At 53.4% G+C, this 18239-nt stretch overlaps 1 protein-coding gene across 1 annotated transcript; it reads left to right on the forward strand.

The window, feature by feature from the left end:
* Window positions 1-860: 860 nt before the first annotated feature.
* LOC144948243 (intestinal mucin-like protein) lies at window positions 861-17449 on the forward strand. The gene is made up of 14 exons (XM_078877667.1): window positions 861-1034; window positions 2410-2660; window positions 3024-3207; window positions 4239-4458; window positions 5395-5573; window positions 7352-7424; window positions 8531-8631; window positions 9169-9200; window positions 9805-9991; window positions 10550-10581; window positions 12465-12590; window positions 14081-14123; window positions 15296-15428; window positions 16522-17449. The coding sequence occupies exons 1-14, from the start codon at window positions 887-889 to the stop codon at window positions 16676-16678; spliced, it is 1866 nt and encodes a 621-aa protein (XP_078733793.1). The 5' UTR covers window positions 861-886; the 3' UTR covers window positions 16679-17449.
* Window positions 17450-18239: the final 790 nt, after the last annotated feature.

Below are 18239 nucleotides of genomic sequence, written 5' to 3' on the forward strand. Positions count from 1 at the left end.
GCCGGTCCAGTGCAGACAACAGCCGGTCCAGTGCAGACAACAGTTGGTCCAGTCCAGACAACAGCCGGTCCAGTGCAGACAACAGCCGGTCCATTGCAGACAACAGCCGGTCCAGTGGAGACCACAGCTGCCTCAGGACAAACTACGGTGGCAACGACAATTGCCGTCACGGCGATCCCAACGACCGCTGCCCCGATAACGACAACAGTCGCCGAACGGCAGACAACATCCGCCACGACAGTGGTGCAGACGACGGCGGCTGAGTTCGAAGCGACGTCCGCAGCGGTTACGACAACGGCCGGGCCGGTCCGCACGACAGCGGCCCCGGTCCGCACGACAGCCGCGCCGGTCGCGACCACCGAAGGCAGAATTCAGTCGACTGGTGCCCAAACCGTGGGGGCCGGACAGACCACGGCGCCAAAAGTGCCGACAATTCTTCCGCCGACGATACCGCCCAACGACTGCCACCAGCTCAACCCTCCACGCAAGGCAAGCCGAGGGGCACAGTCAGACGCACGCAACTACGTAGATGCTAAGGGGACAGGACCCAAACGACCGTTGAGGCGCTATTGTTGTTGTTTGACTTGCATCCCACTGGGATTTTTGCACACAGCGTTGGTGTACGGTATTTTTTCTGCAATATTTTGCTGTGTTTTCTTGGATTTTCTGTTTGCACTCAGTCACATATTCACTTTAAGATATTTTTGTTCATGTTTTTGTTTTTGGTTTGTTGCGGATGCACCCGATTCAAGAGCCGAATGGCTCACAGGGCTATACCTAATACATGAACTTGAACTTGAACCCACTCACACCACCCCTAACCCACCCACGCCCCCCCCCCCTTCGTGACGAGCAGCTGGGCGAGCAGTGGAACGAGAACGACTGCATGCTGGCGACGTGCATGGGCGACGGCTCGCAGGTCTCAATGACTAAGCGGCCGTGCGTGGTGCCCTCACCGCCCGCCTGCGAGTCGGGCCGCCCCTCGCGACGCGTCACCGACCCTGACGGCTGCTGCTACCACTGGGAGTGCGACTGTGAGTTTGGGGTAGGGGGGGCTGGGGAAGGGGGGGGCAGCAGAGGTCAACGGGGTGACAGAGAGGTCGGGCGAGACGAGGGGACCTGGAAAAATACAAAATAGGATAGTTTTCGATTTAAAGCTTTCGTGACTGCAGGGATTCATCTTCTTGGTTCTTTCGGTAAAGTCACGTAGAAGACAAGTAATAAAATAATAATAAAAATAAAACATTAAATAATAATTCTCACGACGTTTTGGCCACAACGCAAGCAGCCCTCCTCAGGTAAAGATCAGGTCTCCCTGACAGACCTGGTCTTCACCTGAGGACGGCTGCTTGCGTTGTGGCCGAAACGTCGTGAGAATTATTTTATCATGTTTTATTTGTATTATTTTATTACTTCCCTTCTACGTGACTTTACCGAAAGAACCAAGAAGATAGGATAGTTTTATTTTAGTCTACGGGTCTCTATGTATCTCTATGGGTCTCTATGGATATCTACGGGTTTCTGTATCTGCTGCTATGAATGTCCACGTGATGATGATCATGAGAAGCCGCCACAACGTTGAGCCGCTATCATCTTAGACTGATGGCCTTAATCTAAGTTGTCTTGTGGTTGTTGTTGTTGTTTGACTTGCATCCCACTGGGATTTTTCTGCAATATGTTGCTGTCTTTTCTTGGATTTTCTGTTTGCAACATAGTCACTTTAAGATGTTTTCTTGTTCATGTTTTTGTTTTCTGTTTGTTGTGGTTGCACCCGATTCAAGAGCCGAATGGCTCACAGGGCTATAACTAATAAATAAACTTGAAACATGATGCCTTTTATAAAGGTGTCAGTTTTGTACCAAAGGGTAAAAACCTACTACTATATTTTGCCACTGGTAAAGGAGCTCTCATAGTGTAAATGCTTACCCCGAGCTCTCAATACTCTGATAGTGCACTGTTTTTGAGTTGTACGTCTTTTTGCGTCATCTGGTCCAACACCAATGGGGACTAGGCTCTAAGGAAAGTTGTCTCGGGTGTGGACCAATAAACTTCAAGGACAGTGCATACATTATCATCATCAGAGTTGTTTCTTTTTGTTTGCATTTTGACTGCTTGTGTTGCGGTTATTGCAAACATGATGTCTTGTATAAAGGTGTCAGTTTTGTACCAGTTTAAAGGGTAAAAACCTACTACTATATTTTGCCACTGGTAAATGAGGTCTCATAGTGTTGAAACTTGAACTTGAACTTGATCTGTGATAGGCAGATCTCACTTCGACAAAAAGAGCTACATAGCTCAGTGAGCCCTGAGCTGGTAAAATTAGAAATTGTTTCGTTCGGTCGCGTGACTCGCCAATGCGTCGCCGCTCACCTCCTCCATCCCCTCCGTCCGCACACGCGCTTCCCGCAGGCATCTGCACGGGCTTCGGCGACACGCACATGCAGACCTTCGACGGAGCGCGCTTCTCCTCGCCGGGCAACTGCTCGTACATCCTCGTGGAGGAGCGGGAGAAGCTCCACGACTTCACCATCGTCGCCGACAACTTCGACTGCGTCTCGACTCCGCTGGCCTCCTCGTGCACGCGAGGACTCGTCATCTCCTACCAGGGCAACGTCCTGCGCGCCACCATGACTTCCAGCGGCAATCCCAGCGAGCGCAAGGTGTGTGGCCTCCGGGGTGACGATGGCGGCGGCGACGGGGATAGGCCACCACGTGGTCAGGTGTCGCTTCTGCCAAAATGGCGGCTTAGTAGCAGCTCAGTGGTGGGGGGTCTTAGACCTGGTAACAAGAAAAAAAAATATAGTTCAGTTTAGTTTTATTCCCCTTCTCGCCGGCTTGTCTCGGCTTGGCAGGCCACCCTCCTACTGCGTGCCATCCGCACCCCCCCCCCCCCCCACGGGATATGGAAGTTGCCACCCTCCCCAGCCGTCCGGCCTGCTGCTGTGGCTGTACCGTGACCTCCCTCTGTCTCCTCTCTCTCGTCTTCCTCGTCGTCTCTCTCTCTCTCTCTCACCCCCCGGCAGTTCCTGTTGAACGGAAAGACCAAGAAGGCGCCCTTCAACGAGCGCGGCTTCCAGGTGTCCACCGTCAAGACCGACGACATCATCTTCATCAAGGACCTGCGCGTCCGCGTGCAGTTCAACGGCCTCGGCTTCCTCATCGACCTGCCACGAGATGTCTTCTGGGACAACACGCAGGGACAGTGCGGTACGCGAGACGTGGAGGCGGAGACGCGGAGAGGGACCGGCAAATCCGCCCGTGGGGAGAGAAACGCGGGGGACAGAGAGGGAGAGAGAGAGACGCACATGGGATGAGAGACGCGCCGGTGGAGACACGGGGAGGCATAGGGAGATGCAGGAATATGCAGAGAGAGAGACAGGGGGAGGCGTGAGAATGCACGGGGAGGCACAGGGAGACACGGGGAGGCAGAGGGAAGGAATGTGAGGCACGGGGAAGCATGGAAAGGCGTGGAGAGACACGGGAAGGCATAGGGAGGTATGGGGAGACACAAGGAGACACGGAGAGGCAGGCGAAGGCATGGGGAGACATGGGGAGACGCAGGAAGGCATGGGAAGGCACAGGGAGGCACTGGGCGGCATGGGAAGGCGTGAGCAGGCATGGGGAGGCATGGGGAGACGTGGAGAGACATGGGGAGACACGGGGAGACACGGGGAGGCACGGGGGGACCCGGGGAGACAGATGTAGACGCAGAAACACACCGGGAGGAATGCAATCGGCACAGGAAGATCCAGGGGGGCACGGCGAGGTTGTCGTAAGACACGGGGAGCCAACGGAAGGCGTGGGAATCTCTGCAGGGTACGGGAAGGGTAGCAGAGGCAATGGGGAGAGAGACGATGAGGGCAGTGCAGCGAGTAAACATCCCTTGTACCTATTCTTAGGTTTTTTCGGTAAAGTCACGTAGGTAAAAAATTAAAATTAATGAAAGTAAAATAGAAATAAAATAAAAATAAAACCGTCACAGCACGATAGCTGTATCAAGTGATACAGCTATCGTGCTGTGACGGTTCCACCTGAAGACGGAGGCTTGTGTTGCCTCCGAAACGTCGTGATTTTTATTTTATTTTTTTATTTTACTTTTATAAATTTAGAATTTTTTACCTACGTGACTTTACCGAAAAAAACCCTAAGAATATGAATCCTTGCAGTCACGAAAGCTTCAAACCTCCCTTATACCCCCCCCCCACCCCTGTCTGTCACCGTCGCCACCGCGACCGCAGGCACGTGCAACAACATGCGCAAGGACGACTGTATGGGCCGCGACGGAATTCCGCGGGCGGCCGAGTGCTGCGCCGTGGTGGCGGGCGACTGGATGACGGACGACCCGACCAAGCCGCAGTGCATGCGCGTGCTGCTGCCCGCAAAGCTGAGCTGCGCCGGCGGCGCCACGCAGGCGACGACGTGCGCCGGAGCCGACGAGTGCAACGCGCTCATCCTGCAGTGAGTTGCTCGTCGGTCCCGTTTGCGTGCGGGCGCCGCGGGGATGTGGGGCTGTGAGTCTGTGGGTTTGTGGGTCTGTGGGTAAGTGGGTCTGTGAGTCTACGGGTCTGTGGGTCTGTGGCTCTGTGAGTCTATGGGTCTGTGAGTCTACGGGTCTGTGGGTTTGTGGGTCTGTGAGTCTACGGCTCTGTGAGTCTGTGGGTCTGTGGGTCTGTGAGTCTGTGAGTCTACGGGTCTGTGGGTCTGTGAGTCTACGGGTCTGTGGGTCTGTGGGTCTGTGAGTCTATGGGTCTGTGAGTCTACGGGTCTGTGAGTCTACGGGTCTGTGGGTCTGTGAGTCTACGGGTCTGTGGGTCTGTGGGTCTGTAGTTCTGTGGGTCTGTGGGTCTGTGGGTCTGTGGCTCTGTGAGTCTATGGGTCTGTGGGTCTACGGGTCTGTGAGTCTACGGATCTGTGGGTCTGTGAGTCTACGGGTCTGTGGGTCTGTGGGTCTGTAGGTCTGTGGGTCTGTGGGTCTACGGGTCTGTGGGTCTGTGGGTCTGTGGGTCTGTGGGTCTGTGAGTCTGTGGCTCTGTGAGTCTATGGGTCTGTGGGTCTACGGGTCTGTGAGTCTACGGGTCTGTGGGTCTGTGGCTCTGTGAGTCTACGGGTCTGTGGGTCTGTGGGTCTGTGAGTCTATGGGTCTGTTAGTCTATGGGTCTGTGAGTCTATGGGTCTGTGGGTGTATGGGTCTGTGAGTATATGGGTCTGTGAGTTTATGGGTGTCTGAGTCTATAGGTCTGTGAGTCTATGGGTATGTGGGTCTGTGAGTCTATGGGTGTCTGAGTCTATGTGTCTTTGAGTCTACGGGTCTGTTAGTCTACGGGTCTGTGAGTCTATGCTGTCTCTGAGTCTACGGGTCTCTGACTACGGATCTCTCCCCCCCATTGACCGCAGGACGTTCCAGTCATGCTCCGCTGTGGTGGACCTGTCGGGCTACTTGGAGGGCTGCAAGAGCGACCACTGCAAGCCACGCACAGAGGCCCTGGACTGCGCCGGGGCCCAGCTCGCCGCGGCCGAGTGCGGCCGCGCCGGAGTGTGCGTCAACTGGCGCCCTCTCGTCCCCGACAAGTGCCGTGAGTTCGCCGCGCCGGCCGTCGCGACGTCTCCCAGTGCAACGCGTCCGCCGGCATACAGCGTGGAGCGTTGGCGCCTTCCGTGTGAAGCGTGGAGTACGAAGCAGAGGTCGCAAACGGGTTTTGATTCCTTACCCGTACCCGTACCCGGCCGCCAGGGTCACAATCGGGTACCCGTACCCTACCCTACCCGATACCCGGCTACCCGTACCCGGCCGGGTATCGTGTAGGGTACGGGTATCGGGTACCCGATTGCGACCTCTGGGATGAAGCCGTGTTGCAGGCGCGGGTGGGTTGATTCTAGGAACTTGAATTGTAAGAGACAAGACGTTGGGAAATGAGTGACAAACGGTGACTCACCAGTGACTCACGGCCTACCCGTACCCGGACCCGGCCGCACCAGGGTCGCAAATGGGTACCCGTACCCGTACCGAGGCGTTGAGTGTGACGCATCCGATGCAGAGCCTCCGCCGACCTCGCACGCATTAATGTGTGGTACGCCAGAGTCAATCAGCCATGGTGGGGTGTAAAGTGTGGGAACTCTCACCTCTTCCAGAGATGTGCTGGCCAGCGTGGAAGAGTAGGCCAAATACCCTTCGAGAGCAGCCCCCATCTCGTGGAAACGCTTGTGGTAGCGGTGGTATCAGCGGGCAAGGGTTGTGCCGAGACCGTGTGTGTGTGTGTGCGTGTGTGCGTGTGTAGTTGGCATGGGGAGCGGTAGTGTAGTGGTTAGCACGCTGCACTACGAACCTGGCGACCCGGGTTCGATTCCCGCTCACGGCAAAAACACCAGTGACGATTATCTGAACCGGTCCTGGGCCTCCCCTAGGTCGACTCAGCCTCAAATGAGTACCTGGTGTGATGTGTAAACATCGCCACTAGGGAGACAAAGGCGGTCGGGCGTGGCGCTGGCCACCCACCCCCTCGTGTACCGTTCCGGCCTTCATTAGGTGCTTGCTAACAGCACTTGCCCCTACAGTCTGTTAAGGCTATATGGGGGATCTTTGTTATCTTTGTAGTTGGCATGGTAGGGGGGCACCGGTGGTGCATAGGTCAGTAGTCATCTCAGTCAGTCGACCCGTGGCACCTGCTGGGTCTGCCCCATGACCTCCTCCTGCACCTAGCCTGGCACAGTGGGGGGCACAGGTGGTGCATCGGTCAGTAGTCATCTCAGTCAATCGACCCGTGGCACCTGCTGGGTCTGCCCCGTGACCTCCTCCTGCACCTAGCCTGGCACAGTGGGGGGCACAGGTGGTGCATCGGTCAGTAGTCATCTCAGTCAGTCGACCCGTGGCACCTGCTGGGTCTGCCCCGTGACTTCCTGCCAGCGGGCGTTCAACACATCACGTGGCCTCAAGGTGCACCTAGTCTGGCACAGGCGTCGCGGTAATATCACCACCACTTCATGGCGAATGGCGGTTGTTGTTATTGTTGTTGTGTGTGTAGTGTAGCGGTTAGCGCACTGCGCTATGAACCTGGCGACCTGAGTTCGATTCCTGCTCATGACCAATACCGGTGACGATTATCTGAATTGGTCTTGGGCCTTCCATAGGTCTACTCAGCCTCAAATGAGTACCTGGTGCGGTGTGTACAAACATCGCCATTAGGGAGACAAAGGCGGCCGGGCGTGGTGCTGGCCACCCACCCCCTCGTGTGCCGTGCCGGCCTTCATAGGTGCTACTCGCTAACGAGTAGCACCTATCAACGAGTAGCACTTGCCCGAACAGTCTGTTAAGGTTATATGGGGGATCTTTGTCTTTGTCTTTGTGTGTGTGCAGCGTATACATGCCCTGGGAACATGGTGTACAAGTACTGCGAAACAAAGGCTACACCTGTGTGTGGCCTGGACAGGTAAGGCAGTCTCCATGTGGGCGAATGAGTGTCTGTGTGTGTGTCCGTGTATGTCTGCGTTGGCTGGGTCACGCAGCCGCATGCCAAAAGTGGCTTCGAGTTTGGCGGCATAGAGGGGGGCTGATGCGGTACGAGAGGACGTAGAGCCGAGTGGACTTGCCGATGACCGGTACCAGCGGTGTCAAGATCAGCCTCTATGGAGGAGGAGGCTCGTGAAGGACGCTGTTGCTGATACTGGGCAGTTGGAGGCAGTCGACCTCCAGCAACAACGGAGGGCAGAGGAGCGACGCTCACAATAACGAGCGGAGCGCCGGGTGGCTAAAATGCAGCAATTTGGCAAAGTAGGGGATACAGCTGGTGCATCTTCCATTCATCTCAGCCAGACAACCCATGGCACAGGTGGTGAATCGGTCATTCATCTCAGTCGGTCGACCCCGTGGCACCACCTGGGTCTGTCCCGTGACCTCCTCCTGCACCTAGCCTGGCATAGGTGGTGCATCGGCCAGTCATCTCAGTCGGTCAATTTGTGGCACCTGTGCCTGGCATGGGCGCCGTGCTGACGTCACCGTCACTTTCGTGGCAAATGGCGGGGCATTGATGTTGGCATCCGGCGTCTGTGTGTGTGTGTGTGTGGGGAGCGGTAGTGTAGCGGTTAGCGCGCTGCACTACGAACCTGGCGACCCGGGTCTGATTCCCGCTCACGGCAAACACCAGTGACGATTATCTGAACCGGTCCCGGGCCTCCCCTAGGTCGACTCAGCCTCAAATGAGTACCTGGTGCGGTGTGTAAACATCGCTGCTAGGGAGACAAAGGTGGTCGGGCGTGGTGCTGGCCACCCACCCCCTTGTGTACCGTTCCGGCCTTCATAGGTGCTCCCTAACAGCAATTGCCCCTACAGTCTGTTAAGGCTATACGGGGGATCGTTATCTCCGTCATCTCGGTCAACCCACCCTACCTGGGCCTGCCCCCCCCGTGACCTCCTGCCGCGAGCCTTTCGGCACTTTCACGCGGCGGCCTCAAAGTGCGATCCTGTGCCTTGCACGGGCGGCGCTGCCGTCGTATGTCGGCGCGCTCTTGACGCGGCTGTACCGGTCCGTCCGTTCAGAATCGATGCATCGAACCTGTGGAAGGGAGAGGGCTGCTATTGCGGGGACGGACAGCAGCTGCTGCAGGCCGGATCCTCCACCTGCGTGACCACGTGTCCAGGTAACGCGGGCACGCGGCAAAGGTGTAGCCTGTGGCCTCAGACTATCGGGGCAAGTGTGCTGTTAGTTGCGGCCGACACTGGCACACGAGTGGGTCGGTGGCCAGCACCACGCCTGGTCACCTTTGTCTCCCCAGTGGCGATGTTTACTACATACCACACCAGGTACTCGTATGAGGCTGAGTCGACCTAGGGGAGGCCCAGGACCAGTTCAGATAATCGCTGTCGCTGGTGTTAGCCGTGAGCGGGAATCAAACTCGGGTTTCCGTGTTCATAGCGCAGCGTAGCGCTAACCGCTACCACTCCCGCTCCCCATAATTCATACAAACACATACGCACACGCACGAATGCATACACACACACAAGCACATTTGTCCTTCCACCCGCACCTCCGATTAGCACGGTTGGCTACCTAGAGTGCAAAGCAGTTCAACATACATACACACAACTATGGACACACGCACACATCCATACACTCACCCACGTGCCACGTGAGATCCTGGTTGTGACCTCCGCGCTCTGTGCGTGTTTTTTCGCAGAGTGTTGGTCAGACAGCGGTGAACCGAAATACGTGAGTACCTCTTCGTACCACCACCGCTATTACACGCCATGCCGCCCCCCCCCCCCCCCCATCTACTTAAACCTTTCCCATTGACGTTTCGTGCACGTCTTTGGCCTTCTCTCCGAATCAATATCTGATGATCGTTTTTTCCAAAGTGGGGCAGTGCCACTGCCTGCGACGTTTTGCCAATCCGCGAGCACCTCCGGAAACGCATATCGCTTGTCGCGAATGACGAGGCTAAATCCTCGCACCTGACTACGCATACATTGACTGGCCGACTGGCTGGCTGATGATTGGCTGATTGGCCGAGCGACTGGCCGGCCTGCTCGCTTACGATTGGCTGACTGGCTGACCAACCGAACGGCCGGCCGGCTGACGATTGGCTGATTGGCCGAGCGACCGGCCGGCCGGCTGGCTTACGATTGGCTGACTGGCCGAGCGACCGGCCGGCCGGCTGGCTTACGATTGGCTGACTGGCTGAGCGACCGACCGGCCGACTGGCTTACGATTGGCTCACTGGCTGAGCGACCGGCCGGCTGGCTGGCTTACGATTGGCTGACTGGCTGAGCGACCGACTGGACGGCTTGGCTGACGATTGGTTGACTCGGCGCAGGTCGGGGACCAATGGAAGGAGGGCTGCGAAGAGTGCGAGTGCCTGGAGGGAGGCAACGTGGAGCGCACGGCGCTGCCCTGCAAGCTGCCCACTGTCACCTGCCCTATCGGGGTCAACCTGGTCCCAGCGCCCACCCCCGTCACGGAGGACATCATCACCACCACATGCTGCCCCCGCGTGGAGTGCGGTGAGGAGCGCGGCCGTGAGGGGTCACGGGCAGGGAGTTCACGGGAGGGGGTCATGGGAGAGGGTCACGGGAGAGATTCAGGGGAGAGGTCACGGGAGAGGTCATGGAAGAGGTCATGGGAGCGGGTCATGGGAGAGATTCAGGGGAGAGGTCACGGGAGAGGTCACGGGAAAGTGTCACGGACGAGGTCATGGGTGCGGGTCACGGGAGAGAGTTACAGGAGAGGTTCATGGGAGTGGGTCACGGGATAGGGTCACGGGAGAGGTCATTGCATCGGGTCACGCACGAGAGAGAGTCACAGGAGAGGGCCATAGAAAAGGTCATGGGAGAGGTCGTGGGACAGGGTCACGGGACAGGGTCATGGGGAGAGATTGTTGTCTTTATGCCCACCCGACATACACAACAAGAGTCACGGGAGCTGGTCACGGGAGAGAGTCACAGGAGAGGTTCATGGGCTAAGGTCACGGGAGAGGTCATGGGAGTGGGTCATGGAAGAGAAGCGCCGTCGTTCCGTACCGCGGGTTTTGACCGAGCTCTGTTGCTGTTCTTCTCTTTCAGCTGCCTGCAGACACAGCGGCTCCGTCTATCAGGTGAGCTCGCGACGCCCATCACGCGATGCCTCGCTGACCAGAGGCGGGGCGGTGGCGGTGGCGACCGCCCTGAGCCGCAGGTCCTGGGTTCGATCCCGACCCAACTGCTGTATATTTGGAGTTCGCGTCTCTCTCTCGCTCTCCCTGTGGTGGCGTGGATTTTTATCCACATTTAGAATCAGCATCACCGTGCGTTGAGAGTATTCGACTGCCGTGAATGTCCACATCATGATAATGATGCTGACAAGCCTCATGATTTACATCATGAGTCCTCCTTTGCCAGTAGCAAAATATAATAGGTTTTTTACCCTTTTATCTGGCAACAAAACTGACACCTTTTTACAAGGGATCATGTTTGCATTAACCACAATACCTGCGGTCAAAATGCAAACAACAAAAACAGCACTCTGATAATGTATGCATTGTCTTTGAAATTGATTGGTCCACACCCGAGACAGCTTCTTCTTTTTAGAGCCCAGTCTCATATGGTGTTCGACCAGATGACGCCTTTTAGCGTCATCAGATGACCGCAGGTATTGTGGTTAATGCAAACATGATCCCTTGTAAACGGGTGTCAGTTTTGTTGCCAGATAAAAGGGTAAAAAACCTATTATCATCATGATCGCTTCTAGAAAGAGTGACATAGGTCAATAGTGTCCTTAGCACCTGGCAGCAATAAGCAAAACGAGTTTAAGCGCGTTTGGCAACGTGCAGTGGTGCTAAAGAAGTTCAACGTACACACAACCTATTATACACTACACTATACACTACTATACACTATAGTATACACTACACTATACACTACACTAGTATACACTACACTATACAATACTATACACTACTCTATTATACACTACACTATACACTACACTATACACTACACTATACACTATAGTATACACTACACTATACACTACACTAGTATAAACTACACTACTGTACACTGCACTACTATACACTACACTACTATACACTATACACTACACGACTGTACACTGCACTACTATACATTGCACTACTATACACTACACTACTATACACTACACTATTATACGCTACTATACACTACACTATTATACACGACTCTACTATACACTACACTACAGTACACTACTATACACTACACTATTAAACACTACACTACTACACACTATTTCCCACACCACTATACTACATTGAGAACTGCTATTTGTTGCTGTTGTTGTTGTTGTGTATTAGTTTGTTGTCCTGCACTGGCTCAGCCATGGTCGCCTTACGCGCGTGCGTACGCACGGTGGTGCAAAAAAGAAACTTCCGGTAAATCGCGATTTAAAGCTTTCGTGACTGCAGGGATTCATCTTCTTGGTTCTTTCGGTAAAGTCACGTAGAAGGGAGATAATAAAATAATAAAAATAAAACATAATAAAATACAATTCTCACAGAGGGATATAATAAAATAATAAAAATAAAACATAATAAAATACAATTCTCACAAAGGGAAATAATAAAATAATACAAATTTCACATTATAAAATACAATTCTCTCAAAGGGAAATAATTAAATAATTAAAATACAACATTATAAAATACTATTCTCACAAAGGGAGATAATAAAATATTAAAAATAAAACATAATAAAATACAATTCTCACGACGTTTCCGGCCACAACGCAAGCAGCCCGTCCTCAGGTGAAGAACAGGTCTGTCGGAAAGACAGCGTCTGAATGAACACCGCCAAGCTTGGCAGCGTATATTTTAAAGCTGGGTTAGGGGGGGGGGAAGAGCGCCTTGACAAAGGAAATTGCATATCAACAGCATATCAACAGAAGAATTCCGGTAAATGGACGCGTTCCGCACGTGCAAACCAACCAACCGCTGCCGTGAATGCCGGCGTTTGCGCGCAGGTCGGCGACACATGGACAGACAACAACGACATGTGCCTGCGTTTCTCCTGCACCGCCGTCAGCGGCTCGGCCGCCATTGTGGAAAAGATGATCACCTGCGCGCCATTCGACTTCAGCAAGTGCAAGGTGCGTTCGGTAGGCCTCGGCAAGGTAAGGTAATTGTACCCTTTTTACCGGGTAAAAGGGTAAAGGTAAAGGGTAAAGGTGTTGACATGCCAAGGGGTAAGGGTAAAAGGGTAGGGTAAAAGGTAGGCTCGTTGCTTTTTACCTTTTACCTTACCTGATAAAGGGTAAATGGTAGGGTAGAGTGATTGTATTGTGGTAAGGTAAAAGGTAGGTTTAAGGTAGGCTCGTTGCTTTTTACCTTTTACCTTACCTGCTAAAGGGTAAAAGGTAAGGGTAGAGTGATTGTATTGTGGTAAGGTAAAAGGTAGGGTAAAGGTAGGCTCGTTGTTTTTACACTTTTACCTTACCTTGCCGAGGCCTAGCGTTCGGGGAGGAACGCCTCGCGCGTAAAATCTCGACTTGAAGCTTTCGTCCATGATAAGAGGTCTTTTGGGGTTAGCGTAAATATATAAATGTGTCGTTAAAACCCGCCACCACCCGAGATGGCCAACGAGTAAGGGTTGTCACGTAAACAGAACGTGGCGAATTCGTCACTAGTACAGCACTAGTGTATAGTGTAGTGCATAGTAGTGTATAGTGTAGTGTTATAGTGTAGTGTACAGTGTAGTGTATAGTGTATAGTGTAGTGTATAGTAGTAGTGTATAGTGGAGTGTATAGTAGTAGTGTATAGTGTAGTGTAGTATATAGTGTATGGTAGTGTATAGTAGTGTAGTGTATAGTGTAGTGTATAGTGTAGTGTATAGTGTATGGTAGTGTATAGTAGTGTAGTGTATAGTGTAGTATACTAGTACAGCACACCGGTGTGTTGGAGAGCCAAGCCACGACATTTACAACCAGCTTCATCAGGCGACGGCCAGCTTTCGTTCACCGCGGGAATTCACATTCTTGGGGTCTTTCGGTAAAGTCACGTAGATAGCTTCAAAGAAAATAACTAACAAAAACATGACATTTCGATCGCAATGCAAGCAGTCCTCATCAAGAAAGCAGAAGTCGCAAAGGGGTTTTGATTCCTTACCCGTACCCGTACCCGGCCGCACCAGGGTCGCAAACGGGTACCCTACCAGATACCTGGCTGGGTACGGTTAGCCGGGTACGGGTAGGGTACTGGTATCGGGTACCCGATTGCGACCTCTGGGATGAAGCCAAGTTGCAGGCGCGGGTGGGTTGATTCTAGTATCTTGAATTGTGAGAAGAGACAAGACGTTGGGAAATGAGTGACAAACGGTTACTCACCAGTGACTCACGGCCTTCTCACTCATTGGTTGGGGTGAGTCACGTGCGGCTACCCGTACCCGTACCCGGCCGCACCAGGGTCGCAAATGGCTACCCGTACCCGGCCGGGTATGGGTAGCCGGGTATCGGGTAGGGTACGGGTATCGGGTACCCGATTGCGACCTCTGCAGGAAAGGCAGGGGGGGTGGTTAGCTTCTAAAGTCAAACTGTTTGTTCTGTGTGCGATTCGCGCTGTTTGGCTTTGTCTTCCTACCAGTCGGACCCCATCTACGATGACTTTGGATGCTGTCCTCTGTCGTGTAAGTTTTTGTACTTTGCATGCATACAGGGTGTCCCACTACACTATACACTATTATATACACTATACACTACTATATACACTACACACTACTATATACACTACACTATACACTACTATATACACTATACACTACTATATACACTACACTACACACTATGCACTACTACATACACAACACTATACACTACTATATATGAACACTACACTATACACTACTATATACACTACACTATACACTACACTAGTATACACAACACCATACACTATACTACACAAAACAAATATAAATGAGATATTTTGCCCTACGATTGCAGACTCATGTAGACACACACACACACTCTTTTATATATATATACGTTCATATTTTTAGTGACTTTGCTCACCCTCTTGGCCATCGGCGTTTGTCGTCGCAAACGTCGCTAACCCCTGGCAGCTCATCGGATTCCTGCTCCGGGAGAAACGATGCGTTGAGATTGAATCAGCAGACGGGGCCGATGATGATGATGCGGTTGATGCTCCTGATGATGATGATGATGCTGCTGCTGATGATGATGATGAGGAGGATTCTGCTGCTGTTGATTTTGCTGTGTGATGATGATCCTGCTGATGATCCTGCTGATGATTCTGCTGCTGATGATGATTCTGCTGATGATGATTCTGCTGCTGCTGCTGATGATTCTGCTGCTGATGATGATGATGATTCTGCTGCTGTTGATGATGCTGCTGCTGATGATGATGATTCTGCTGCTGTTGATGATGCTGCTGCTGATGATGATGATGATTCTGCTGCTGCTGCTGATGATAATTCTGCTGCTGATGAAGATTCTGCTGCTGATGATGATGATGAAGATTCTGCTGCTGTTGATTTTGCTGTGTGATGATGATCCTGCTGATGATTATTCTGCTGCTGCTGCTGATGATGATGATTTTGCTGCTGCTGATGAGGATGATTCTGCTGCTGATGATTCTGCTGCTGATGATGATGATGATGATTCTGCTGCTGACGATGATGCTGCTCCTACTTCTGCTGCTGCTAATGTTGCTGCTGCTGCTGCTGCTGATGATCCTGCTGCTGCTAATGTTGCTGCTGCTGCTGATGATGATGATGATCCTGCTGCTGCTGCTGCTGCTGCTGCTTCTGATGATGATGTTGCTACTCATGCCGCGCAGGTGAGAAAGACCCGGATGCGTCCATCACCAAGTGCGAGGTGCTGACGTCCTTGGAGAAGATCCAGGTGGATAGCTGCGTGTCCGACGACATCACCCTGAGCCAGTGCAGCGGAATGTGCCTCTCCCTGTCCCGGTAAGCCAATGATGGTGGTGATGATGATGATGTTGATGGTGGTGATGATGATGATGATGATGTTGATGGTGGTGGTGGTGGTGGTGATGTGGTGATGGTCGTGGTGATGGTGGTGGTGGTGGTGATGATGGTGATGATGATGAAGGTGATGATAATGATGGTGGTGGTGATGATGGTGGTGATGATGGTGGTGATGATGGTGGTGGTGATGATGGTGGTGGTGGTGGTGGTGGTGATGATGGTGGTGATGGTGGTGGTGATGATGGTGGTGGTGATGGTGGTGGTGATGATGGTGGTGATGATGGTGGTGGTGATGGTCGTGGTGATGGTGATCGTGGTGATGGTGGTGGTGGTGATGGTCGTGGTGATGGTGGTGATGGTCGTGGTGATGGTGGTGATGGTGATGATGGTGGTGGTGGTACCCGCTGGCTCTGTCAGCTCGAAGGCGGCACAGCAGCATAGTGTGTGGATTAATCTCCATCTGTTCCATCTCACTCCCTTCTACCCCGTGTGTGGACTAATCTCCATCTGTTCCATCTCACTCCCTTCTACCCCGTGTGTGGACTAATCTCCATCTGTTCCATCTCACTCCCTTCTACCCCGTGTGTGGAATAATCTCCATCTGTTCCATCTCACTCCCTTCTACCAGCGTGTGTGGACTAATCTCCATCTGTTCCATCTCACTCACGTCTACCCGTGTGTGGACTAATCTCCATCTGTTCCATCTCACTCTCTTCTACCCCGTGTGTGGACTAATCTCCATCTGTTCCATCTCACTCCCTTCTACACCGTGTGTGGACTAATCTCCATCTCTTCCATCTCACTCCCTTCTACACCGTGTGTGGACTAATCTCCATCTGTTCCATCTCACCCCCTTCTACCAGCGTGTGCGGACTAATCTCCATCTGTTCCATCTCACCCCCTTCTACCCGTGTGCGGACTAATCTCGATTACGACTCCTTCACGAGATCGGCCATTTGAGGTCCATCTGTGGCCAAGCGCTGTCTACGCGCGGACGCGGCGACCCGCGACTGCTTCTGAGCCGTGTCCCCCCCTGCCTCCCACCCGCCCCCCCGGCACGCTTTGCCCACAGGCTGAACTACCATACGGGCGGCATCGCCCACGAGTGCAAGTGTTGCCAGGAGACGGTGACGGAGCAGCGGTACGTTCCGCTGCGGTGCACCAACGGCACCATCCTGGAGTACTCCTACAAGTACATCCGCGAGTGCAACTGCGAGTCCTGCCAATGAACGCCGGCCCGCAACGACAACAACGACGACAACGACGACGACAACGACACCCCCACACCGCCCCCGCCCCCCACTCACCCCTCCGTTCCTCCTTACCGCCCCCCTCCACGCCCGCCACCTTCCTTCGCCACGCCGCGGTGACCCCCGTGATATACACCGAAACCCGCCGCGTCCACCCCCTAAGCGGGCCAACAAACCGAGAGTTGCCGGATACGACGACCGACCGGCCGGCCGGCAACGGTGGTGGGCCACTTCTCCGCGGCGTGCTTGCCGCTTGCCTTTGCCGATTTGCTTGACGATGTCACGCCGATTGCCGCATCCCCAACCGTGACGTTTTTGCCCAGTGCCGCGCCGCACCACACACGCTAACGCGCGAACACACACGCACAACAACAACAGCCGCCATTCGCCACTGAGTGGCGGTGACGTCACCGCCGCGCTTGTGCCAGGCTATGTGCACTTTAAAGCGACACTCAGACGCGCACGCACGCACGCAACACTCGCGACGCTTACAATCTGGAGAGCGTCGGTTCCGCCGCAGCGTTTCCCGCCAGGCCATGCCCGGCAGGCAACAATGTCCCGACGTTTCGGCGACAGGGCGAGCGGGGTATGAGTGGAAAACAAAGTATTGCTGTCGTATCATTCGGAAGGAAAGAGAAAATTAAGCATAAAGATCGCTCTCTTGGTTGGCTCCGTCGATGTGCGCGGACTTGGGCACTTTTACGCTTTGTGGCGCCTCTTTTTTGGTTTCCTCTCGCACACATCCGCCGGTTTCTCTCGTTCGGGGGGGGGGGGGGCCCGAACTGTACATTTGCCGTGGGGGTGGCGGCGTTGGGGAGGGGGGGAGAAGAATATCGGGAACTCCGAATAAAAGTTTACGTTTCACCGCTTGCGGAGAAGACTTGAGTCCCCTTGATCGCCGCGTCCGTGCGTCGGAGATGTCAACTTACCGCGCCTGGTACGCAGGGATATCGTTGCCAACTCGCACGACGCCTGAGTTTTGCGTGTCTTTCTCTGTATCTCTCATCGTGGTCACGTGGATTTTTCTCTGTGGGATCCTCCGTTTGTTTTTGTTCCCCTCCCCCATCCGAATTTAGAATCGACGCAAAGCCTTTAGAGTTATGTGGCTGCCGCTATAAATGGCGGTGGTGATGGTGGTGGTGGTGATGATGGTGGTGGTGGTGATGGTGATGGTGGTGATGATGGTGGTGATGATGGTGGTGATGATGGTAGTGGTGGTGATGATGATGGTGGTGATGATGGTGGTGATGATGATGATGATGGTGGTGGTGGTGGTTGGTGGTGGTTGGTGGTGGTGGTGATAAGCCACTTCGTCGGGCTATCATGTGTGATGCCCAGGTCGCTTATGTAAAAATAGCTCTGTAGCTCAGTGGACCTTAAGTGTTAAAATAAAATAAATAGCTTTAAAACTAGTTAACATCTCCTAGCCACTGCTGAATCCCTTCGTATTGTGTATTTAACATCATAACCTTGGCCGGCCGAAAGAGGCTAATCTATTTAATCAATTCATTTAACTTGATTTGAAGCTTTCGTGACTGCA

This window comes from Lampetra fluviatilis, chromosome 48, assembly GCF_964198595.1.
Source record: "Lampetra fluviatilis chromosome 48, kcLamFluv1.1, whole genome shotgun sequence".
Classification (NCBI taxonomy): Eukaryota; Metazoa; Chordata; class Hyperoartia; order Petromyzontiformes; family Petromyzontidae; genus Lampetra; species Lampetra fluviatilis.

What these genes read in the sequence shown, in the direction of transcription:
- LOC144948243 (XM_078877667.1), top strand. Translation starts at nt 887, where the DNA reads ATGCTGGCGACGTGCATGGGCGACGGCTCGCAGGTCTCAATGACTAAG. An exon ending in GCAATCCCAGCGAGCGCAAG is followed by an intron (nt 2,661 to 3,023) that starts GTGTGTGGCCTC and finishes ACCCCCCGGCAG; the next exon opens with TTCCTGTTGAACGGAAAGAC. An exon ending in TGCAACGCGCTCATCCTGCA is followed by an intron (nt 4,459 to 5,394) that starts GTGAGTTGCTCG and finishes CATTGACCGCAG; the next exon opens with GACGTTCCAGTCATGCTCCG.